The following is a 27,210-nucleotide window of genomic DNA, read 5'->3' on the forward strand; positions in this document are numbered from 1 at the left end:
CCCCTTAAGCCCCAGGAAGATGTGTTCTTGGTAAGTACACTTCTCAAGTGTAACTTTCTATTTTTTTTTTTTAGATTTATTTATTTATGCATACAAGAGCTGGGGTACAGGCCGGAAATGCGGGGGGGGGGGGGGTGAGAGGATTCACCAGAGACAGAGTGGGGAACAGAACAGGCAGACTGATTGAAACACACTGCTGAGGGGAGCAGTGGATGAGACAGGAAAGGTCTGCTGCAACCTGTGGGTTGCTCCCTGGCCGGCCGGGGATCGAACTCATGCTGCAGAGGCTACGGACTGCTCCATAGTGCGGTGCTTAACCCCTTGCCCCACCAGGGAGGCCCACAAGTGTAACTTCTCACCTTCATAAAAGTAAGGAGACAAGGTACCTTTTAAACTAAAGTGATGATTATAGAGCAGCAACCCAACAGTTTCACAAATATTCTTTCACCGTGTATCTTAACAGGTATAGACAATCCCAATCATTGGGAAAAAAAAAAAAAAAAAAAAAAAACCCACACAAAGATAACTGCCCTGAAATGGCTTATCATTTTCTGAGATGTCATATATATACCTAAAAAAAAAAAACATATACCTGAATCTTTTCACCCCTATTAAGCTGCTATTATGAGTGCACTGAGTGTTAATTAATGTAAGTGGGCACAAAGTGTTAACATTATTTTGACATTGTGCATGGTAATCACAAGGTTATAAGTGTGTCTAAGTCCTTCTCATAATATGGTGATGCCAAGTCAAGGGGAGAGGGGAGGAAAAGCCTAATTCATTTTAAAAAGGGACAATGGATAGCATCAATCAGGGGGAAAAAGTTCCAAATAAAGTAAAAACACAAGTATTATTTGACCCTCTGATCTGTAACACTGATAAAGTATCCACCAGATATGAACAAGGATTCCTCCTGGAGACAATTCACTACTTACTTTAGTTCACCTATTTCAAAAAGACAATTAAATTAGTGATAGTTCTAGCAAATACAAAAGAAAGATTCCAGGAATAGTCATTGTCTCCAATTGACAAGAAGACTTAAGTATAAATAATGTGGTTTTCCTTGCATTATTACAGGACATTTTGTTTAGCTTATATTAAAGAAAGCAGTTATATTTTCAAGAGAATATAAGGAAAATGAATTTTTCCTTCCCCTAAATTAAAAAAAATAAAGTCACACAAAAGTACTTTTTTTATACTTAGGAGAAATCCCCAAATGGGCCAATTTTGTTTGGGCAGGTTAGAGTGTAAATGCTGACTATAAAAAGGAAACCTATTTAAATACTGCAGGCATGGCTTCAAGGACCTCAAGAAAGCCCTCTCTGAAGCAGTAAAGGAGAAAGAATCCCAGGGGAACATAATCTACTGGAGGAAGCCAAGCTATACATGGTAAAAGTTAAAAGACTACAGGTCAGATGGGAACAATGGCTACAAACTGTCAAAGAGGATCCCTGACAGAAATAAACATCAATTTTGTTTTCGCTAAGGGACAAGCTACGTTACAAACCACTCTGAAACCACAGGGCAATTTGCCCAACAATTAACAGATGGCTTCTAAAGAGAAATACAGAAATGATCTAGTCCTACCATTGCCACATTCATATCACACACAAGCATTTCTTGCAAAATAACCCAGTTGAAAAAGTTGAAAAGATTAGCTGCTGTAATCCTCCAAACTTAAAATTCACAAAAACACTTTAAGAAGCAAATGCTTAAAAGATTTTGCCTAGACAATGACTCATTAGCACAAGTCCACATCAGCATCACAGTGATCACATCAATAAGAGAAGCAAAGGCGTGTCTTTTATCACTGACTAAAATGCACAGTAAAAATGAAATATTCAAATCATATACTCTACACCTTAGTACATCTTGGTCACTGTTGCTAACTCCAGATACATTTTCCCCATAAAACAGGAAAAAACTAAACAAAAATCATCTTTTTAATTTACTACCATTTTATCATTTCAGGTACCCATGAATCTATAGCAAGATATAGGTAAAAAGAGACTCAAGAGCATCTTAATTTTAATTCACCTTAAAAACCTTTTATATAATGCCACCTTTATTTTTTTAAAGATTTATTTATTTATTCATACAAGAGCTGGGGTACATCCAGAGATGTGGAGGGTGAGAGGATTCACCAGAGACAGAGTGGGAAACAGAACAGGCAGATTGACCGAAGTATACTGCTGAGGGGAGCAGCGGGCGAGTCAGAAGAGGTCTGCTGCGCCATGTGGGTTGCTACCTGGCCAGCTGGGGATTGAACTCGTGCTGCAGAGGCTGCGAATCGCTTCATAGTGCAGTGCTTAACCCCTTGCACCACCAGGGAGGTCCTATAATGGCACCCTTTAATCTGCTGTTATTGAAGTTACTTTATTATTCACATTATCTGAGGTTCGTCTTGGTGAAGATGCTGTGTTTTTATAACACCAGGTGAAATACTAAAATTATGGACCATCTGATGTGGAAAGAAACTTCTATAGAAGAGCTTCTGGGCTACTGGGGCCATATTACCTGGCAACTCTGCAAAGATTTTTCAGGATTCAAACTGGGAAAGAGCAAAAGGTGTATTATTTAGAAGAATCCATCTTTTTGCTACACCGTGTCTCCTCAAGAAAAGGGGTTAGGAGTTAAAGGGCTCCTGCAATGTATATGTAGTCTTATAACCTGGAGACCTAGATTTGCTAAATGGCATTTCATGTGTGAAAAAAGCTCAGCTAAAAGTACTCTCTACCACCTTGTCCTTGACAAAGAGTTTCGGGGATAAATACGTAATGCATAAAAATATAATGCTGATTGCATTACAATCAGCCATGTTAAAGAGCTTCCTTAACTGTTGAATGCCATACAAAAGTTAGGTATTCGATTACAAGTATACCACTCAAACGAAGATTTCACTAAACAGTAGTCTGTTAGCTCATAGCCTTTAGTGTCAAGGAGTTTGCCTATTTTGTTGCTGGCAATTTCTTCCTTGCTATTTATAAAGGAACAAAGTGCTAATTATACATTACAAGCCAATCTCCTCAATTTTAGGAAAAAGTTGAAAAATCTTGCGTATGCTGTAGATGACCTACTAGAAAAGCCCTATTCTCAAATATAATACAACCTATAAAATCACTGCTTATTCTAGCTCTCCTGATAAACACCAACATTAAACTATTGCATTTATACCTAGAGTTCCAATCTTATTTTTTCTCTAGCAAGAAAAACACTTATGTACAAAAAGCTGCATCTCCTTAACCCAAGAGCCTATACTGTATTTGTATTCTTAATCCTCTGCTCCTCCCCCAAAAAATTACATCTAAGACTAAAGGAAGTTAAACTTGCACTATATGTAAAAATCCTTATTTTCTCTTTATAGTTGTGACTTCTATGTGTATAAAAAATTCAGATTAGAGAATTTATTTGAAGAGAGGCATCTTTCTTAAGCTTCCAGAAGATTATACTTACAACTTAACAATTCAATTAACTATTCTATGTGATTTCACATCTTAGTTTCAGTCCTTCCACTCTTAAAGCATGAAGATTAACCCAAAACTTCTCTTTCCTAGAAATTCTTGAAAACTCTGGTTAAATATCTAGAAATAAAAACTGAAAATTAATCACAGCGGTAACTGTCAGGGTTATCATTAAACACAGTTAAAACTTAGTTTCTACACTTTGTTCAGCTGAATAATACTGGGAGAAATGAAGACTTTTGGCAACTGATAGTTGCCGTGGAAATCTGGCCACAGGTCCATGTGACCAACATTGAGCTATGGACAATTCCAAGGAATGCAGAAACAGGGCAAACAGTACCAGGCAGAACACCAAAATCTGATATCCCAGTAGACTGCAACCAGTAGAGCCCTACCCGCCTCCCACAAATGAAAAAGCCCATGAAAACAGGTTATAAAAGAGTCCCAAACGTTTCTTCCAGCTCAGTCAAAATCTCCCATCTCATCCCCTGCTCCGTTGTAGAATGTTTCAATAAATTCACCTTTTCTGTTCTCTAATATGTCTCTGGTAAATTCTTCCACCCCCAGCATCTCCAGTCAGTACCCCTATTTTCCCAGTAATAACTACCTCACAGTTATCAACTTTTTATCAAATAATTGTCCTTGGTCAAATGTTAACTCTTCCTATAAGACATAATTAAAGCAAGTCTTCACTTAAAGTCATGGGTAAGTTCTTGGAAATGCAAACTTCAAACAAAACCCATATTAAAAGAAATCAGGTCCTTCAATAATGTCATTTTTTTCAGTGTTAGTTGGGAGATTGTTTTTTTCTCATGAATGCTGTAAGAAAATGATGTTGAGAGCCTCCCTGGTGGCACAAGGGGTTAAGACGCAGCCTATGAAGCTATCCACAGCCACTGCAGCACAAGTTCGATCCCTGGCCAGGGAGCTACCCACATGGTACAGCAGACCTCTCTTGATTCATCTGCTGCGCTCCTCAGCAGTGTATTTCAGTCACTCTGCCTGTTCTGTTCCCTACTCTTTCTCTGGTGAATCCTCTCACCCCCCACACCTCTGGCCTGTACCCCAATTCTTGTATGCATAAATAAATAAATCTTTAAAAAAAAGAAAAAGGAAAATGATGTTGAAGGAAACATTACAGGACTTGCTACACTTCCCAATCTTGCTGTCCCAAGACCCTTAATCCCAGTTCTTGTAATGTTAACTTATTTCTTCATTGTCATCTAGGATTAAAAAATAGTGACAAAATTTCAAAGGAAACGCAAGTCAAGTGACCAGGAGCTAAGTCATATTTCTAATTCACAAAAAAAAAAAAAATTGTTTTCTAAATGCAGACTCTACAACTTCATTAAGATGTTATTCAATGATTTTTTCAAATATTTCAATGTTATTCAAATATTTTTCGAAAACCTGATGATATCCTAACCAGGTCATTCCTCTCCCTACACCTACACACCATGTTTTAACTTAAACCTATTAGAACACACAGCAGGCAGACAGGCTAGTTGAGTGGCTGGTCTAGGCCTGGAGTGAGAAACACTCCAGAACCCCCTGACGTCCTGAGAGAAGTGCATCCTCCCTCTCTGAGCCACCATACCTCAGGTACCTTGTACTACAACTCCTGACAAGCCATGAGCTCTATGTCATAAGTGGGGACTGCTGGGAAAGAGGAAGTAGCTGGGTGGCCATGTTGAGTAGAGAGAACGAAACTATAAAGGCAGATGATTCCCTCCTGTTCTTTTTTATTCTAGCATAAGTGCTTTGGCAGATAGGAGGATCCCACTCTTGAGAGTACAGCAACAAGGGTTTTTCTCCTTAACAGTTTAGGGTCCACTCAGTTTAGTCTGGTATCAAAGCTACTTGACTAGATATTCCAGTCTAATCCTTTAAGCCTACAAAATATTGAACCCGAAAGAATATAAAATTACCTAGATTTTTTAATCAAACAATTACAGCTATGATTCTGTACCAGTGATTTGTTAAGAATAAATAAGCTGCAAGTACAGATAAAACTGGACATCGTGGGGCCTTCTGATGGCACAAGGGGTTAAGACACAGCCTGTGAAGCTGTCCACAGCCTCTGCAGCACAAGTTCGATCCCCAGCCGGCCAGGAAGCAACCCACATGGTGTTACAGACCTCTCCTGACTCGCCCGCTGCTCCCCTCAGCAGTGTATTTCAGTCAGTCTGCCTGTTCTGCTCCCCACTCTGTCCCTGGTGAATCCTCTCACCCCCTGCACCTCTGGCCTGTACCCCAGCTCTTGTATGCATAAATATTTTTTAAAAAATAAAATAAAACTGGACATTGTAATTTTAAAAGAGAACTGAAGAGTATCACAAAAAAGGTGGGGGGGGGAGCGGGGGGAGAATATGGACGATGTCTACCACAGATTCCATGGAACCCAGAATTGAAATGCCTACAAATATATATGTCCCTACTTAGTTGGACAGCAAAGAGTTTTAATTAAATTATGACTCAGTAGGCAGGGAGAATACATGAAGGTCATTCACAGGCAAGTGTGTTCTTTTACATCAGCTGCTATAAGCCACAGGAGTCACCAAACATTAACCTTTGCTGAGAAGCTAGAAATGAAAGACCTGCTGCATGATCACTGTTAATGCCGCCATCATTGGGATCATCTCAGCCATTCTTCAGGTTGCACCAGTCCAACTAAAGAGCAACATAGTGATAGGAAAACGTAATGAAGTGGGGGAAAAGTCACAAGATGTCAGGAGGAAACAGCAATATCTTCATTGTGCCTACTCTGATTTTTACTTACTTGTATCCGAATTTTGTTTTCTCCAAACGCTTAACAATGTGAATCACGTGAGTCAAATATTTGAAAGAAAAAAAATGTGGTTTCATTTATAAAATACACAAATAAACACCTCTCAGAAGAGGGACAAGATCCTTGACCAAAAGGTTTCATTTTCCTGAAAGCTAAAAGTCAGGGGACAATAAGCAACCTGTCCAAATCAAAGAAAACTATGACCCTACAAGCTCTGGGAAAATGAGGAGAATGCCAATCTTTGAGTGCCACTGGCAACGAAGACTACTCTATAATATGAGTAAAGGGCTTCCCTGGTGGTGCAGCGGGTTCAGCACCGCGCTGTGAAGCTGTCCGCAGCCTCCTCAGTGGGGGCTTGATTCCTGACCGAACAGGGAGAAATCCCCCATGGCAAGCAGACCTCTCCTGTCTTGCCCGCTGCTACCCTCAGCGGTGTATTTCGGTTGTCTGCCTGTTCTGCTCCCTGCTGTCTCTGGTGAATTCTCTCACCCTCCCATGCCCCTGACCTGTACTCCAGTTCTTGTATAAATAAAATCTTTTAAAAAAATAAATTAAATAAATAAAATAAAATGTGTAAGAAGCGAAAGACAGTTCTGAAACAACCCTCAGACTCTACCAGTAGAGGTAAAAGTTATTCTAAATAAATAGTGACACCTCTTTTCCCCAATACAGAGTAATACATCTCAGTATCTTGACAATTCAAAATTGCAGCTTAAGTTTTCCCACATCATAGATGCTTTAGAGAAACTAGTTGAGCAGACATGGTACCTTAGAAAACTAGAACTTAGAATTTAATGTTATAATAATAAAAAAATTAAAAGTAAAAAAAATTAGAAATAAAAGAATATAGAGGTGTGAAAGGTTTACAACTAAATGGAAGTATCACACCCCTGAACCAGAAAAGGGTTCAATCTCCCACTGTGCTTGAAATAACTTTTTATGGAAAGCTCTCTGATCTAAAGATGTTGACTACTCCTGCCTTGATTGTCAAGGCATCTAGAAGGGGATGCCTGGAAGCTGCACCCGCTTTGACAGCCCTGTGTGGAAAGGTTAAAACAGGAACTTCTATTACAAAAGTTACACTCTTATGGATCAAAATGATATCAGCAAACAAATCAGTAAGTTTACTTTCGGGTATGTTAAAAGCAAATCCTCAAAAAAAAAAAAAAAGTGAATTACTCAGCAACACTGGAATTTTCAATTATTAGGAATACAAATTGGTTCTAGCTAACTAGCAGAATGGGGTTTATTAAAGAGGCACAGGTTTTTTTTTATTTTTTTAAAGATTTATTTATTTATGCATACAAGAACTGGGGTATAGGCCAGAGGTGCAGGGGTGAGAGGACTCACAAGAGACAGAGTGAGGAACAAAACAGGCAGAGCTACTGAAATACACTGCTGAGGGGAGCAGCAGGCGAGTCAGGAGAGGTTTGCTGCACCAGGTGGGTAGCTCCCTGGGCAGGGATCGAACTCATGCTGCAGTGGCTGCGGCCTAGCTTCACAGGTTGCATCTTAACCCCTGTGCCACCAGGGAGGCCCAAGGCACAGGTTTTTTAAATCAATAGAGACTGGAAACCATTATCTCAGAGTCAGAACAGATAGGTTCTAATGATATATGTCACCATCAACAGTTCATCAACCCATCTCTCCTTAAGAGTCTAGGTCGATTCAAGGAGAAAATGCCTAGTTGATTTTACTTGGGTTCTATACTGGCCTCTTGCCTACACTAAGACAGGGACAGAGAAGACCTGCCTGGTTGGCTTCTACAATTCCCTCCCACCAGGTATAAACCAGGAATCAGAAGTTCCCATTACTCAATGGTACTAATAAAATGAAAATGTGAGGGAGTTCTCTTGAATCCATGAAGGACCTTACAAATCTGAGAAGAAATACCTCTCCCATTTCTGCTCAAATGAAAGATTGCATCAAAGATTAAATGGAATAATCAACAAATCAATAGCGGACAAGATATCTCTGCATATGTGAAGCACAGCTTCTACATCCTAGCTCAAAAACAAAGCTGTCCACTTAGAGAATCTAGCTCTTGCCCCCTCCAATGTATGGCCAGTCCCTTCCACCTCTACTTCACCTCAACAATAAGGTACCATGATGAGAAATAACGTTCAAGACTTAGGATCTCTTCAGTAGTCAGTCAATGCTTTGAAATCAAGTATCCTAAACTAGCTGACCTATTTCTAGTATGCCCAAGATTCATAGCCAAAAAAGTGGGTAAAGTTTGAGTCATATCACCTTCACCAGTATTACCAGATAAGACCTTGAAACCCTAGAGTTAAATCTTCCTTATGCCAATTAACAGAGGCCTTTGAAAGCTCCCCGTTAAGACAGGTAGAAAGTAGGCAAGAGAGAAGAAAAGTCAGTATGAAGTTTGAATACTTTAATAAGAAGTACTATAATATTCAAACTCACACAACCTGGGGGAGACTTTCTGCTCAATCTCAACTCATGGAACCGCTCTTCAGTCGTCAACAGCCAACCTCTGAAAAAAACAGTCACTTGTGTGGAATGATGTTCCCACAGCCAGCAGGTACTTGGCTGGTGCAAATAGAGAAGGCAAAAGTCCAAGATATGAGACCTAAATTTTAAAAGACTGTTCTAGTCAGTAACACAGAATCTAAAATAATGTAAAGGCAGAAATGGGCCACAGATACCTGCCTGAAAATTCAACCTAGCCCAACATCTGGTCTCCCAAAGTTGCTTCAGGAAATGGCTCTGCTTTGTGGGTTGTTTGAGTAATTGGTTAATTGCTTTTTCTGGTGGTGATTTTATGAGGTGGCTGAAGGAGGCTGTGGCAAGAAGGGAAATGGAAGGAAAAGCTAAAACCACAGAAGAGAATTTCTACTTTTCCTTCTTTGGCTCCTTCTACTGAGGAAGGGCTTTCTGCCAAGATTTCCACCAGGTTCTCAGCAGAAACAAGAATGAAGCAAGGTAAAGAGAGCTGCCTGGAATATTGCTCACTGTGCCCCAGGACACCACACAGATACTCCTCTCCAGGTGCTATGACTCTGGGGAGGAGAAAGTAGAACAGTGTGAATGCAGGAAGAGTGCTGAGTAGCAAAACGGCTTGAGATCTCGTCTCTGAATCTACTGTGTATACCACTGCCTCTTCCTCCAAGTGTCCTCTCATTAGATGCCTATTGAGAGAGATTGGCAGCAACTTCCGAAAGAATAAAATAAAACTGAATCGGGCTGATCAACTGCATGGGGGCAAGATGGAGGTGTCCCTATAAGTAGCCAACTCTCTGAGAAAGTGCTGCACAAATCCATTATTTAAACTGGATGTTCCTTTTATGGGGAAAATGGCAAGTTTGAAAACAAATAAGCTATTTCAGGGGAAGGGACTAGTTTTAAAAACTACATGGAAATGAAGGGAAATAAAATACACAGAGGAGTCCACAGGCCAAGAAAGAAACCTAATTATCTTCTAAAAGGATCACTATAATTCGTTTTTCAAATACTTGGATGTAACAAATATGGTTCACATTTTACTTATATTTGCTTATAAATATTGTTCCCTATACACTTTCACTTATCGCTTTTTACTTATATTTGCCTAGAATAGGCAAATTCATAGAGAGAGAAAGTAGAATAGTGGTTACCAGGGGTTAGGGTACAGGGATAGAGGTGGGTAAGGTAGTGTTTAATGGGTTCAACAGCCTTTGGGATAATTATTAATGGTTGCACAACACAGTGAACATATTTATTACCACTGAACTATGCATTTAAAATGGCTAAAATGGTGAATTTTATATTATTTTATCACAATAAAAATGATTTTTTAAAATTTGAATCAGGTATGAATCAGTGTGATGCTTCATGTATGCCAACAGTTTAATTTTAATTCTAGAAGGAATATCATCTAACACACTATCATGAATATAATCCACTAGTTAACCAGAATAATACAAGAGCCACATTCCAAAAGTAACTAGTCCAAGTCTATTATCTGTATCTCAATCAACAACCAATTCACTGCTAATTAGCATAAATGAATGTCAAAATGAGGTTTTATTCCTTAAGTGAGTTAGAGTTATTTTTTAATTAGTATATTAAGCATGAGAAATGGGGTCTCATTGGTAAAACTAAAGATGTTCAAGTTATATAGATGGGCCAAATTAGTTTAGAAACTATCTATCCAAAGTGGCTTATAACTTGTGCCCTTAAGGCTAGAAACCTTAAATATGAAATGGTCCTGAGTTTCATCCATTGAAAGATTTGTTTTTTTCCCCAAGATTTATTTATTTAGACAAAAACCCGGGTACAGGCCAGATGTGCGGGAGGGTGCGAGGATTCACCAGAGACAGAGTTGGGAGCAGAACAGGCAGGCAGACTGAAATACACTGCTGAGGGGAGGAGCGGGCGAGACAGGAGAGGTCTGCTTGCCATGTGGGTATCTCCATGGCCGGCAGGGAAAGATTCTTTTTAATGATGCTATGGGCACAGATTCCCCACCTCTGGAATGCTGTTAGTTTCATATGAAAAGGATTTCATAAGGTATGTTCCAAGCACCTAAAAAAGAATAAAAAAACTGGGACTTCATTAAGCTTGCAAAGTAGTTAGTTGTATCAATCATTTTGCATCTAGTTGCTAAATGTCAGTACACGTGGCAGAATCTCATCTTCAGAAACAATGAAATCTCATTCCTTCCTCTTTGGTGCCTACTGTCACCTACCCCAGATTATGTAAGAGGCACAAAGACTAAACTAACTTAGATCCATTTAAAGAAAGAAAAAAAAAAAAAGAGAAAGGACTCTTAAGTAGTCCCTTGTCCAACTTTAGAAGCTAAGAAAGACAATCAATGTCCTCCTTATATTGATGACCACATCATTAGATATTTGTATAAACAGAGAACTTTCCATAAACAGAGAACTAATATCTCAAATAGCAGCAAGGAAGCGGAGCCCAGAAGATTCCACCCTCTGCTTTAAGTAGTACATCAGGTCATGTTGTTAATTCTCTACAATACAGGATGGTGGATATAATACACTGAACATTACTGTGTCTTTCTGCAAAGTCTTCTCTTTCCAGTACTTACAAAAGGAAACAGATATAAAGCACAATAATAAATTAGTATTGCCAATTCTGTACAGTAGTCCCCCCCTTATCCAGTTACATCATGGTCCAAAAATATTACATACAGTAAAATACTTGAGAGAGACTACCTTCATAGAACATATTAAAATACATTGTTATAATGCTTCAATTTTATCATTGTTATTCTCTTACTGCATCATATTTGCAAATTAAATTATCATAGGTATGTACATATAGGAAGAAAACATAGTATATATAGAGATTAGTACCATCTGTGGTTTCCAACATCCACTAGCGTACTTTAGAGCAAGTCTCCCACAGATAAGAGAGACTGTTGTATTTTGCTACAATTATAACATAAATGAAGGGAATTAACCCTGGAATAAAGGTCTAGTAATACTAAGACTACAAAGACAGGAAAATAAGTCTGGTTTAATATCTTGAGGTCAAAATGTTAGAACCCCAAATTAGTCTTCTTGAGAAGGTAATATGCTATCTGCCTTATGCATGGCAGAATCTCTTGGCACTATGTTTAAGAAGACCTAGGGTAACAGAAAGGTTCACAAAGAGAAAAGTCGCAGAATTCTACAATTAGATAAGACTTCAGGTGATTTAGGAAAGCACCTTTATCTTATATGAGGTATGTCCATTGATTTGAATACACTATCACTAGCCTATTTAGATATATCCTGAAGTAGACAAAACGCAAACTATAATCCATTTTTGTGGAAGAAAGCAAGCTCCCACACACTAGTACCAGGGTTAATAGGATTCTGAAGACAGTGCCTTGGAGGCCACTGTACTTATAATCCAGTGACGCCTTCAGTCTCAATTCAAAGCATCAAAATGGAAATCAAGTTGCTCTACCAGGTTCCAGTAACTCTGAATACAATGAAATAATTCTGGTTTATCTGTTTATAGAAAGCTATATAGGGCCTCCCCGGTGGCGCAGCGGTTGAGCGCTGGGTTGCGAAGCTGCCCACGGCCTCTGCAGCACCGGTTCAATCCCCGGCTGCTCCCCGGCCACGAGAGGAGGGTCCCACATGGTGCGCAGACCTCTCCTGCTGTCTGCTGCTCCCCTCAGCAGTGTACTTCGGTCCTTCTGCCTGCTCTGCTCCCCGCTCTGGCTCTGGTGAATTCTCTCACCCTCCCGCGCTTCTGACTCTACCCAGTGCATGTATAAACAAACAAACAAATAAATAAAAAAGAAAGCTATTATATCCTTTTATTATTTTTTTTCCTTCTATCATTGATCATTTTTATACAGTAATTGGTTTCTCCCCTCAGCTGGAGTCCCCATATTCTCCCACCCTATCACCTGGGAACCATCACCACAGTCCCTTGTGTTCTTCCCTCCCCTGTTTTGACCCCCTCCTTTTCCCTCCCCTGCTGTGTGCCTCAGATCTATGGGCAGCTCACAAGTTTTGTTTTCAGAAAGCTATGCATCCTTTTAAACATCATTTTACAAGAAGAATGTTATTTTCTCTGGAATAAACCCCAATGGTCAAGCAGGATAAGAGTCCAGGGCTTCACCACATCTACTCTTCAAAGTAATAAATAGCTACATCTATTACTTCAAACAAAAAAAAAAATGCAAATTTTAGTTGAGGGGAAGGTTGGGGAGGAAACAGAGGACTTGTGAGCCACATACACTCCCTCTCCAAAATCAAAGCATGTAGAAAACTGAATTCCAACAAAAAGTACAATGATGAGAAAAGAACTCATTAAGAGCTAAAAATAAACTCTAATTCACAATATGCATAAGGATTTAACAAAAAAAGGAAAACAAGATGTAAAATTGCATCTGCTAAGTTAACCAAGTCCTCATGGAAATCGCCACACCCCCACCCCTCGCCACACACCACACACAAACTGAAATCTGCAAAGTCTGTGATGACTGAATAAAGCAATGCTTTAAATGTTTTCAATGAATATTTCAAGAGAAATAAAACAAAGGGATATCAATTTTTTTCTGCATTCTCAGATCTGCTAACACTACAGGAATACTGGATCTCTTAACATCCAAATACACAGGTCTCGGTCTCTCTACTTGAAAATCTCATTTGATGAAATCAGAATATTTAGTCATAGCATTTATAATTTATATAAAAGGTGTATTAATCTGAAGGAAGATGATGTCAGTAGAAGGGAAAACAAATCTCAGTTGTTATCCTAAACAGTATCTCATGGCTCAATTTAACGACTTGCTGACCTTTCAGTTCAGTAAGAGTCCATCAGGAAAGGCAGGTGACAGCACCTTTATATTTTAAGACAAGCCAATTCATTGTGAATAACATTCACACAAAACTGCACAAAGTAGTAACTCCACACACCAGTGCTCCAGTTCAGAGACTTGTTTAATATCATTAATCATCTTTTTTGGGTTTCCAAATCCCACCTCATACTTCCTATTCCTACATTGCCCCACCCCTAGAAAATCAATTTTGTTGTTGAAATGGTCTAAAAGCAAAGGCCATTAAATAAGCCTTATATTCTGTCCACTAAGACTCTAAGAAATTCTAAGACAATGAATCTATTTTGAGAACTTTTTCAAAAATCTTTTTACCTGAGGGGGAGGGGAAGACACCTGCAATTGTCACATAACTAAATGAGTTATAAACTGGTAAGAAGAGGATAGAAGAGAGAGATTACACTGTGTGTGCTGGACACTTTACGGAAGAAATTTTAGTCATAGTCAGAGTTCATATAAGGCTATATTACAAGTAGGCTAAGCTGGGATTCGAATTCAAGCCTCACATGTTCTTTCTGGACTAAAACTTCTAATACAAATGTGTATGAGGTCACGTCTCTAGTAGGGGAGTGTAAGGTAGCAGGCATTTTGTTTCAATTATAAAAGAGATGTCTACATAAAAGTGGGCAGTACCATGTTCTTCCACACCACTTATAAGCAGCCACCTCAGACTAACTACTGGGAACTACAGTGGATTTGAGCAGCCAGGTGAAGCTATGTATCACAGAAGACAGATGGGCTTTGGGGAAGAAGGAAAAAGAGAGCTCTTGCTTCTGTAGTCTGACATTTGCCTGATATGTCTAGGAAGGAGACATGGAAACAAACACTAGAGGAGAGACATGCAGAGATACATGGGAGAGACACGCAGGTAGAAGACACATCGGGAGGCTGACAATGGCAATAATTATTCTTATGTGGTACCTCCTTTTGTCCTAGTTTCTGGAACTTGCCACAGAATCCCTTTCTTATGGTTTTCCCACCAGAAGGTGCCTTAGACTTGGGTATTTACCTATGAGGGGATGGGTAATTTAGGGTGTGTTATTGGGAAGCTACTATCCTTTCTACTATCTCTTTGCACACCAATTCTATTCACACTTAGATTCTACTTTGCCATTGTGCACAAAGATGGCAGCACCACTTTAGAGCATGCAAGTGTGGGGATCCTTGGGTACCTACTCAGTCACATGCTAACACTATGATAATCCCAAAATCTTGATCCCAAACTAAGCAAATAACAACCCTAGTGTAGTAGGGATTTAAGAAATCTTATTACCACTGCATTTAAGTCCATGCCATGTGAAAGACAGGAAGGAATGCTTATACACAGCTTAAATACTGCCATGCTGCATCTTTTGTTCCTTGAAGTAGGCATAATTGAAAACAAGGAATGATTAACCCTCAACTAGCTAAAAATGATGTAAGATATAAGAGATTATGGAGATCACAAAAAAGTTTTAGCTGAGAATCTTCACAATACCTGGACGAGCTGCCAATGCCACTTTTATAGCTTTAAAACCCCTCAAGATATATTTGACGACTGATACCATCTCCAATAAAAAGGAAATCCAACAGTGTCAAAATATTGACATTTCAAATCTTTAAAAAAGAAAACCAACTATATTAAGGAGCAAAATGTGCTAAATGAGCCTGCCTATAGTCCTGACTAATCAAATGACACAAGTAAAATGCCAGAAAATATTTTTTGAAGTTGATATTTTTAGTTGGAAATGCACAATCTGAGGATTTCCACACCTCTCAAAATTCAGCAGCGGCAGTGAGCTCCACTGAAAGTCAACTAATGTTGAACGAGCTCAAAAGAAATTGGTGATTTCTAAAACTCAGCTTTAGCTTCAATGATCAACTATTCTGTTCAGGAAAATTTAAAAGGAAATGTTCCAATAGGTGCAAAATAACAAAGCTTTCTCTCTTCATAATTTAAACAAAAAGTTAAAAAACAAATGTTGATGGGTAGTATTATAGATAAGGTAATGAAAAGGAACAGAGACCATCAAAAGAAAAACTGGTTGATTTTATATTCAATCATGTAAAGGTATGGGGGAATAAGTCAATTTCATACCTAGGAAGGTACGAGAATTTAATATTCTATAAATCACAAAGGAATAAATAAAAAATTATCAGACTTTAATTGTTCTTTATCTTTTCCCACTTCATCTTTTTTTTTTTAAAGGATTTATTTATTTATGCATACAAGAGCTGCTACGGCACAGGCCAGAGATGCGAGAGGTGAGAGGATTCACCAGAGACAGAGCAGGGAATAGAACAGGCAGAATGACTGAAATACACTGCTGAGGGGAGCAACAGGCGAGACATGAGAGGTCTGCCTCACCATGCAGGTTTCTCCCTGGCTGGATCGAACTCGTGCTGCAGAGGCTGTGGATTGCTTCATAGTTCAGTGCTTACCCCCCTTGTGCCATCAGGGAGGCCCACACTCCATCTTCTCTTAATCTACGTTTTCCATTACTACTATGACAGTCACTACATAATAAATTGAAAATGATTTCTGATCTATCCTACGAATTTTGATAACAAAAAACAAAAACTGAAAATGGTCAAAAGGCGTGGAATGGTCAAAAAGGTGTGGAAATGGTCAAAAAGGTGTGGAATAGAAATGGTCAAACTGAAAATGGTCAAACTGAAAATGATCAAAAAGGTGTGGAATAGAAATTTTAACCAAGGACTCACTCATACCCTGCTAAACTTTAAGGGGGGTAAATCCTAACAGAATTTCAACTGTATTTTATGAATTTGAACACATTATCAAGATTTACATTTTGCATCAAGGTATTAAAGAAATAAAATAATGTCAAAGGGACTAAAAAACACGATGTCCATAATCTACTGGGCAAAAGACAAATATGGTCATTGTAGAAGTTCCAGTGACATTAGGGCTAAAAAAAGCACGGAATCATTATTCCTAAACCTCATTAATATATTCAAATTCATTTTCTCAGTAAATGTTTTCAGAAAGCAGGTGGAAAACTGTGCAACCAGCTCTTGGGAGTTGCAATACTTTTCTTCATTTTCGTCTAATGGGATAAAATATAACATAATGCAAATATCAACATGAACAAATCAGAGAAAATTCCAGATGGTTTATAAATTAAAAAGGAATAGTTCTGTTTCAAATTTTTCTATATCCTCACATTGTTTTCTCTCCTGATCAACTAGCTACATAAGATTTCATTACCACTGGATACACAAAGAAGTTACTTTTTCTGTTAAGATTGCTAATTGAGAGTTAACTCATTTCATGGTGAAGGGGTCCAGAATATGCTATGCCAAAAATACTACTACCTCGGCATAGGGATGGTTTTGCTGAAGGCAATTAAGAATCAACAATCAACAGAAGAGTTTTGTGCCCTATCCTTTTCTTCCTTTGGAAAAAAAAAAAAAAGGGCAAAAATTTCCTTTGGAAGGTTGCCCTTCCCCTCATCAGGAAGAGAACTCTCACCACAACTGGAGGTGGAGAGCTTGCATAAACAGGGGCTAAATAGCTCATATCTCCCACTAGTTTCTCTCCTATACTCCTGGTCACTTCCCCAGGACTTAGCCCTTGGGGCCTACAGCGCCTTTCCTTTATTAAAATGGCAAAGGAGCCCTTGAGTCTCACCACTTCTTACAAAGTTTCACATCTTTTTTCTGAAGGCCACTGCACATAGGTATTAATAAAAGTCTTATGCCTCTTCTCCTGTTAATGTGTCTGTTTTCCCCTCCAATTTCACTGATAGATAATCAGCATATAATATCTTCTGTTAGGTCCAATGACTGAGGGTCTACAACTTAAACTAAGGGCAGAGGAAAAGGTTTTCCTTCCTGATAATTGTATAGGATGACATTCAATTTCTTAAATTTTATAAATTTCTAAGTCCATCACCCTGAAACCCTTTATCGAAACTAATCAGCACAGAAACTTTGAAAACTGTTCTAAAAGACACCCAGGGTCAAGGTATGAGAAGGAAAAAAAATAAACCTAGAATAATAAATTTTAAAGGTTTCCCCTAAAACTTTGCAGAAAGCTCCTACAGTGATAACATTTTTTTAATGATTGATTAACCAAAACCTTTGGAAAAGAGAAAGGTACAATAGAAAAATAATTAGGTTTAAAGACATAGTGATTTAAAAAAAGATATAGTGATATTCAAATAGTTTCTTCAGTGCCATAAAAAATGAATTTCACTTTATTTTATACAAATGTAGAAACTAAAATCTCAAGACGGCCATATTCAAATATATTGTTTTTTACAGTTAATACACTAGGAACCACCAAAGCATATACCCTATGCAGTCAAGTTATCTTGTTTCATGAAGACCGGGGCGCATACCCTTCTATTTTCAACTATTCTGAAAAATCAGAACTCTTAATCTCTTTATAAGATGGACACCTAGCAACTCACCTTAAGATTGTAAGTGACACACATAACCACACCTTCAAATTAATGTTCATCAAAAGAGTCTCACGTTCACTATGACTGACTTCATCACAGTAATTAAATGCTATTAAATCTGAAGGTGTGCATTAGATTAATAAAATGCCAATTATGTGTTTGAATCCTAAAGAACTAAAACTGTATCTATTTTTTTAAAAGAGGAGGGTAGAATACCATGCTATTAAAATCAAATTTGAAAAGCACATTATTCTGATACAATAAAGCAGGATCAAACTAGCTTTAAAGTTCTCAGGAAGTAAGAGAGACGCTCAGTTAAATCCAGCTAGAATTCCCACATAAAAAAAAAAGATTTTACCACATACCCCCTAAGGGAGGAAAATGAGGGTTGTGTTGGCATCTAAGGCACAGTCTTTTCAAAGCTCATGATTATCTGCAAAGTCCTTTCTCCAGCCTGCTATTTTATTCATTTGTTTTGGCCTTTGTTTCTCCCCTTTGTTTGAAAACTTCTAGTTAACAGCTGATGGAATCCCGCATGGAACTTACCTCAAACAATTCCTGGAGTAAGAGTGAAGCCATCACACCAATATAAAAAGGGGCAACACTCATTACTCCAGGTCTTTTAGAAGAGTTAACAGCAAGAGAACAAACCAGCCAATGTTCTGAAGATTACACATTTATACACATGTGCACACATGCACACTCTTTTAGGGACAGGTCAAGGAGTAAAGGCAGCTAGTGACTTTTAACCCTGACATCTCTAGTTCTGAACCCCAAGAAGTAACTCAACAGAGAGCTATGCTCTTAGGGAACTACACCTGAAATCAAATTTGCTGTAGAATCAGGCACTGCATTTATACTTCTCCCTCCCACCCACCAGAATCCAGGTAGATCTGGATGTCTCTGGTTTTTTCCACCCTGCAAAACATTCAGGGAAAAAAATGGAAAATTCACAGATAACTAAACATTTCATTTCCCACCTGTAGAGATTCTTATTCAGTAGTTCTGGACAGGACCCAGGGACATGTATTTTTGGCAGTCATTCCAAGTGATTCTAGTATAGGTGCTCTACTTACTGACCATAATTGAAAGGACATTGTGATTCTCAACACTTCTTTCTTCAGGCATCAAAATCACCTGGGAGCTTTCCAACAACAGACTCCCAAGGCCTCTGTTATCTCAATTTTTAGACCTTCCTCAGGTGAGGAAAGGTAACCAGACTTGAGAATCACTAGGCTAGAATATCTGTATTCACAGCCACAGATTATAAAGTTTGTAAAGCAGCACATATGTTTTCATTTTATGCACCCCTCATTCTTGACTTTCAAAATTCTTATGATCCCCTTCAGAAGACACACCAAAAGATGGCCCTTGGTGACCCTGTAAAAATTATATGCTTCGTCATAAATTCATCTATTGGGTCTGAGCTTAATTTCTCTAGTATGAGAGCTGGTCTCCAACAAGAGACAAGGAAGAAATATCTTGGAGTCAGAAAACCAAAAATCTGGTCCCTGCTCTACCACATTTAATAGCTACATGATCTTAGATAAGTCATTTCACAACCCTGGGCTTCTCACTGCCTGTAAGTGAGGAAGTTGGCTAAGGTCATTTTCAAGGGTTTTTCTGACTCAAAAACTATTACTCATTCCTTGCATCATAAAATCCATTTCACTCCTCTAAATTGCAGCATCAGCAGGTGTCAAGGACTAAAGTGCATTTAAGAACTCGAAGGGATGGCCCCACATCAGCTAAGCTGCAGTACAAGCAGCAGCAGCTTTCTCATGATGAATGCCTATAGACAGGAAACAGGATGAAGCATAAAGCTGGGCACGAGCCCAAAGACAGGGTCTAACAAACAACATAATAGAATTTTAGCTAGAAAGATTAGCTTATTTGCTTCTGAAGGCATTTCTTAATGTATTTCCCTAAATCTCATTCCATCAGAATAGTGACATTAATTTCCTAACACTGACAAAATCTAAAAATTATTTACTCTCTTTTAGGATTTAGGAAAGAGGCACATATACTCTCCAAAATAGATATTTTTGTACCTGAGATACAGTTTTGTAATTCAGCATTATTTAAGGGAAGATTTTTTTAAAAGTAAACACATTTAAATTTTCTGCCCGAAAGAAAAGTGATTCCACAGTTTTCTAATAAGGCAGATAATTAGTGTTCATGCTCTTACAAATCAGAAATACAAAGAATTAGTCCAATCACTCCCCAGGAGAGAGAATAAGTTGGATCAGTAGAGGGGTCCAAAGAACTCTGACTTGACTCGAAAAATAAAATGTGTACTGAGAAACTGCACAAGTTGGCTAATGCTAACCACCACAGGGCAGGATCCAAAGTGCCACAATTTTTTTTAAAACCTTTCTAGAGATATGTTAATGGTAGCATTTAGAAAGATGTCCACATAGCAAAGTGCAACCATTCAAAACTCAGTTTTAGAAATCCACCATTTACTAGACTACTTCATTCAAAACAAATATTCACTAAGAAACTCAGGATAAAAAAAATCTAAGGTAATTTTATGCTTAAAGCTAAATGAGTCAAACCCTTTAATATGCCATTTTAACCCATACTAATAGTAAGATGTCAGTGGACAGAAAAAAGCATTATAGAAGAGATCATTTGTATACCAATCTGCCTACTCAACTTTCTAAATTATACGTGACAGTGGACTATATTCATTTTCTGAAACATGCTCATATTTTATTGATAAGAACAGGTTACAGAAGAAATTCACATTGTCTGATAACCAGTAAACAAATGATTTCAAAAGTTTTTATCTAGCAACCTGATTGCCGGGAGTCTAGAGTCAGGAAAATTTCTCCCTAAATGAGTTCTGGGATTAAAAAAAGTCTAGGAAACTCAAGTTAAACAGGTTTCTTAACAGCAGAAATGTCAATATAGTTTTTAATATGCTGATGATCTGCAGTGTGGATCTTATTAAAAAACTGTGGAGTACAGCATTTCTCAATCTTGTCCATCAAAGGAGCACTTATTTTGAAGTGGATTTCTGACTTTATATCCTGGAATGAAGATTAGAAAACAGCTTTAGGCCTCATGCCCACTGTGGGATTTTCTTGGGTACTCCACCTGCTTACTGGAGATTTTAAACAGAAATTTTGCCATGACAAAAACCTCCACTATCCTCCCTCATTGAAGACAATGGAGTGGAGGTGGGGGTAAAATAAAGAAAAAATCTAATGCAGTTTGCCAGTATCTAACCACATATTTCAGATTATCTGTGTGCTGTGGTTCTATTATCTTCCAGCACACTAAAGTCAGAGAGGTAAAGGGTGTAAAGAACTAAAACTCAAATTTCAGGTTTTGCCACATAGCGATCTAGAACAAGGTTTACAAAATATAATTAATGACAACCAAGGTGAAAATGCATACATACATTGTGCAAAAATGAAAAATGCTGTAAAAAATATATCAAAGAAAATAAAAGGAAAATATCACAACACACACACACAAAAGATAATTAATGATGACCACAGAGAAGAAATGAAACCCTGTGTGATGTTACATATAAAAATTGCCTAATACAAAGGATACATGATTTGTTGAATACTTTCATCTACTCCCAGGATCATAATCAAAAAATGTGACTTCTATGCCTATTCAAAAATATTGTTAAGTGGTAGGAATAGCAATTAAGCAATCAAACGAGAACTCACACCATTTATGCTATGGTCTTCAAATCATTTATCACAATCAGAGTGGCAAAATTCACATATAAAAAATGCTGTTTTCCAAAAAAAAAAAAAAAATCATTATCAGGACAGACACATGTAAGAGTCTTTTCTCTACCCTTTTTCAACTTTTCAAAAACTAAATTTCATGTGTACAGCTAACAATGATTTTGGAAAAATAGAAAAATCATATCTGTTTGATTGTAAGTATTCAGAAACAAAAGACAAACCTTACCAATGATATCATGGTGAACACCTAAGTAACATAATTAGTTAAAATATAATTATTCAGTATGAATTGATAACAATCAGTTTTTAATTAGATTTTATTGGATTTCATTTTCCTCTCTGTGAAATTCAATCTGTAGCTCAAGGAAATAGAAGCCAAAAATGTGAGGCCGGGTCCAGATGACAGCTCTAAAAACGCAATCATCTCGGAAAGAGTAAGTCCTATCGTCTTATAAAAGAACAGCAACAAAGTCAAAATTAAGCTCAGCAGTTACTTGTTGTGACTCCTTCCTCTGCCCTCTACCACACACTACCCAGAGGGATTTGAAGCCAAAAGATTACTTGTCTGAGGTCACTTTAGATTAGTTCCATTTCAGACTCTTCACACTGTCTTACATATCCTTTACTCATTTACACGAATTATTACTCTACTTTTGGTGAGGAATCATGTAAGGCAATTTGATACATACCATCAAATTTAACAGTAACATGGAAAAGCTATGAAATCTCTCTATACTTCATACAGTTAAGTGTTTGAAAACAACTCCTACAGGAAGCATTTACCATCTTTCCCAGTAACATGCTCCCTAAATAGGCTTTAGATCATTCTAAAAATGTATCCAAATCTTAAAACAAAGGTTATTTTCCCACTATCTAATATTCAAAATTTACCACAGGCCAAATTACCACCCTTTCATTCTTTATGACACGAAGAACAACTCATAATACCCCTTTTTTTCCTTTTCCTGTTAAGGAACAGAAACCTAAGATTCTGCTACAGCCAAACTGTATCAGTACAAATTCTCACACATTGACAAAGTCAATAGTATCACATACTCTGCCATATAAACCATAAGAACTACAGACTTAAGGGAAAGGACATTTATGAGGTTCTTAATACTCCCAAATACAATATTCTCCGTATATTGCATCGTTGAAATGCTCAAGCATGTAATAAGCTCAGGGAACCAAAAAACTAAGAGGTTAACATGTCACTACCACAGACACAAACACACTTTTAGAATATTTTTCAAAGATGTTATTGTACAGTTCAGAGTATGCAGAAGTCTAGTTATAATACACACTTTCCATAAAAATATTTTATACTTGAAAAGAAAAACTCGAAAACAAGTTTCACACTGCTAATGTAGTCAATAACAGAAAAAAAAGTAAACATAAAATGCGAATAATTTACAAGTTGCAAACTTATTATTTTCTCACACCCTGAAACACATTTCTTTAAATGGAAGTAACCTATATAAAACCACATACCTGTTATTTTGTCTCTTACAAGCTTACAGGATTCTATCTCACCGATGCTGCCAAAAAGACTCTTTAGTTCCTCCTGTGTCATATTCTGAGGAAGGTAGTTGACTATTAAGTTGGTCTTGCTGTCCTCTGTGTTTCCAGAGTCAACTGGTGATGAGCAGTTGTTGTTTATGGTGGTTGGACCATTGGCTGTGTTATTGCAAGTTGGTCCATTAGACAGTTGTGTTTCCATGGCAGCAATTACCTGCTAAAAACAGAGAAAATAAGAAATGTCAGAATTCATATTTCATAAACTATTAGCGATTCCATCCAAGAATTTTAGAACTTGTCACTAAATACAAGTCATTCTGCTGAAATTACAACAAAGCTTCAACAGAAGTGCAACACCTATGCTAATTCTTCATATTAAACTATTCAATTTAAAAATCACAATTAAACTCGCATACATAGTCCAGACATGCACATAAGCATAATGTAAGTCTTAAGCATTCTCTAGAACCACATTCTGAGTCTACTCACATACCCTTACTCACCTGCCATGTCCACAGACTTGAGGAAACTTAGTACCAAAGGGCCCAGAATTGAATCCTGACTAAAAAATTATACTAGAAAATAAAAATGTTTAACATGCTGCCAAAAACAAAAACCAAAACATGGTCTACCTAACTTTGAAGAGCTTTTCAATTAGTCTAAGAGGTTTAATATTCGACATCCATTAACTTAAAATCAAGGAGCAAGAGTACTTTAAAAAATATAAATTTGTCAACATGTACTGTTTTGGTTACATATTGAAAATGTTTTTGATTGACAATATCAATCAAATACCTCTAGCATTGGAAAGACAGAAAAATATCAGATGTATGTTAGGGAATGAAAAGGATTTGTAGGAAAACATGGGAAAGAAGACAGTAGTATTTAGTGTACACTGTACAATCTAACAAGTCATTCTTGTCAACCTTGGCAGCTAAAGATCACCAACAAGGCAACTGATCTATAGCATCAAAATAGAATCCCCAAATAATTCAATGTCATTTTATCCTGACTCCAATTTTAAGGGAAAAAAACTATCCAGTCCACCAAACAACAATGTAAATATATCAACTTCTGCAAACAGACCAGCCCAAGAAATTTTCATTTGAGCACATAAGCCTGTTCAAAATTCAAGTAATAAACAGTTCTATAAACTCTACATACAGGATAAATAGCAAAGTTGGGGGAAAATGGCTTCAAATTGTGCAGGCCAGTCTAAAAATCACTTATTACGCAAATTTGGGTCCAGTTTTCTTTGAACAAGAAAGTCACAAACCACAGCCCCAAATTTTCTAAAACCATCTTCTATTAGCTATTACTTTGAACAGCCAGGATTGTGGGAGAATCCAAAAATCAAAGCACCACTGAAAGGATTATCCTTCATATTTCATCCAAATACAACTCTCATCTCTACAAATAATTACTTTTCAAAACTGACAATTCTGAATTGTGGGATGCTACTTTTAGGGAAGTTTTAACATATAAAAGGCAAAGAACTTGAGGCAAAATTAAAAACAAAAGCAAAGTAGAGGGAAAGAGTGCAATAAGAGGAAAAAAAGTATTTTAAAAAGCATATTGCTTAAGAAAAATAAAAGGGCAAACAGTGGATAAGCATACAGGAAGAAATCTCTTCTGCCAAGAGATGTTCATAAAGGTAGCAGCATTGAACGGACTGAGAGTGGTCGACTGGTTAAGAAGCCATACTATCAAGACAAAAATCAGGAGACAAAATCCAGAATACCTATGAAATCAAACAATCTTAACCCCTCCATGACTTCATTTCCTTTTCAAAAAAATGGGTATTTAGCTGCAAGTTACTTCTCTCTGTAAGTGTTTTTAGGGAATACTTAAAAAGAGTAAAGGAAAATAATTTTTTTATAATCTTTCTGAAAAAATCTGAACTCAGGATGTACATTTTACTACAATTAACAAACAAATCTGAAATTAAAAAAGAAGGTTTCAGCTTTCCTAATAAACCATAACTGTTCCAGTTTATAGAATATTAGCTGTGGGTCACTCTTTCCACTTCAAAAGTCTTGTGAGATTAACCTTTGCCCAGAAACAATGAGCTGCACAATGATAGTGGCCAAGGTCAATTAAACCAAATTGCAATTCAAAAGTTAGGGTATGTGCAGAAATGAGATGAGCCCCAAATTTGAGATTCGGACTAAAGCTCATTGGGACCACATTTGAAATAAAAAGTGTTCACTGACTGAAATTAGCAGGATTTAGCAAGGACAACAAACACTCCTCACTTAATTGCACATTTATTTCCATGTTCAGGTGGCAAGAATGAGCTCCGAAGCCAACATTCAAGTGAACAGCTGCAGTAGGCTGTGTGCGCTGAAAATTACAGCATCTCTCAGCTATAGGACCATCTGCTCAGAATAAAATGATACTAATGTGCTATATTTTACAAATAATGCATATTCCATTGATAGGCTCAACACAACTGTTCACAGAATGCAAACTCTTTCAACAGTTACTGGGCAAATAATTTTCAGCCAGATTTACAATTTCAACAAATTTTTTTGGAGCATCAGGAATTGTAAATAACTTCAAAATTTAGTAACCAAAAAAATACATAGTAAACAGAATGTAAAGAATTATGGTAACTTAGTATTCAGACCATACCAAAACTTTTTTGTTTGTTTTTTTAAAAAAGGCTTGTCACTCTTTTGAGTCTGCACTGAATCCTAATTTAGATTATAAAAAGTAACATATAAAAACATGGTTCTGATGCTACATATACCACTATGATTAAAATTGCAATGTGCTTTAAGTCCTAATGATGGCCATACCGTAATGGTTAAATGTAAGAATAATTAGTATGCCAAATGAAAAGTTCAAGTGTTTGGTATGGCCTCAGCACTCCTGCAACATGCTAAAAAAAGGTAGCCTACAGAATTTAAGAAAAATCCCACAGACCCCAGTCCAAGGCTCTGCTGCCCACGAACCACTTCTAAGCAGAGAAGCCACATCACACAGTCTGACTGCCATGTTAGTTTGGAGTTGCCGTCTGCAATATGGACACAAAAAGTACCGTATGTTAGATGAGCAAGATAATGCAACAAATCAGTTTGTACAAAATTTACAGTGATTGTATTGATATTCCCAGCACGTCCATGCAGTGTGGCTTAATTGAATTTGAGGCAATTCCAATCTAATCTTTCCAAATTCATTTTAACATGTAGTTTTCTTGCACAAATTAAGCATTTTTAATTAAGAGCCTGATTTTAAAACAGTATTAGAGCTAGTTACCTTGGCATCTATCCTAAAGAACTACCTTAAACCACATCTCAAAAAGTGTTTTTAATAATAAAATGAAGCAAAACACTGCATGCTGTCCTATATCTTAAGGATGTGGGAGAAGGGAGGAAATGTGAATAAAATTTTATAGTGTGAAAAGGCAGTCATGCAATTCGTAAGTTAATGCTTTGCATAAAAGCACTTTCCCCAAAATATCAAAAGGGCATTAAGAGGCGCTATATTTGTCCATACTGTTACATTATCCTACAAATGATCTTTAATCCTGGGACTTAAAAATTAAAAGGGAATCGAAAGCCTGTGAGGTTACTCTGCCACCAGAGTCAAGCTGATCTCTAACAGTTTCACTGAGAATTGTTCACATATATTAAGAGGCAGTAAACCAGCATCTTTCAATTGAAATAATTGGACCAATAAATAGGATTGTTTGGAGTAATGCTTATATAGGATGTCAGCTTTGTCCCTGAATGAAATCAAGTGAACATTTTTTAATATGTAAATTGTAAACCCAGCACGATTTGAAATTAGTGCTGCTATGAAGCCTCCAATATAGTTAATGGGCCATTTACCACTTATTACAACTTGCCCGAATACTAAACAGAGCCACAATATTGGCACAAAAGCCAAAGTTTATGTATTAGCCATATATGCAGATGTTTTAAACAGTCAATATGAAAGTCAGAAAAATCCAGTATCTGAAATTAAAAAAATGAGTAACAAAGAAGGGCTGAAAAAATCTTTTGTCTGCATAATT

General features: G+C 37.3%; 1 protein-coding gene across 30 annotated transcripts in view; it reads right to left on the bottom strand.

The window, feature by feature from the left end:
- The window catches only part of ELAVL2 (ELAV like RNA binding protein 2), a 161,414-nt gene that overhangs the window by 47,624 nt on the left and 86,580 nt on the right, over positions 1–27,210 (bottom strand). For 18 of the 30 annotated variants that reach the window (XM_054688795.1, XM_054688798.1, XM_054688796.1 and 15 more), the window contains 2 exons: positions 26,118–26,208; positions 23,163–23,406 (listed from right to left, as the gene is read on the bottom strand). In XM_054688795.1, coding sequence (XP_054544770.1) covers positions 23,163–23,406; positions 26,118–26,189 — 316 coding nt within the window. In that variant the 5' untranslated portion in view covers positions 26,190–26,208. The remainder of the gene's footprint in view (positions 1–23,162; positions 23,407–26,117; positions 26,209–27,210) is intronic. The other 12 variants (XM_054688802.1, XM_054688800.1, XM_054688799.1 and 9 more) reach the window with 3 other exon arrangements.

This window comes from Talpa occidentalis, unplaced genomic scaffold, assembly GCF_014898055.3.
Source record: "Talpa occidentalis isolate TD23 unplaced genomic scaffold, MPIMG_talOcc4v2.1 talOcc4.7, whole genome shotgun sequence".
Classification (NCBI taxonomy): domain Eukaryota; kingdom Metazoa; phylum Chordata; class Mammalia; order Eulipotyphla; family Talpidae; genus Talpa; species Talpa occidentalis.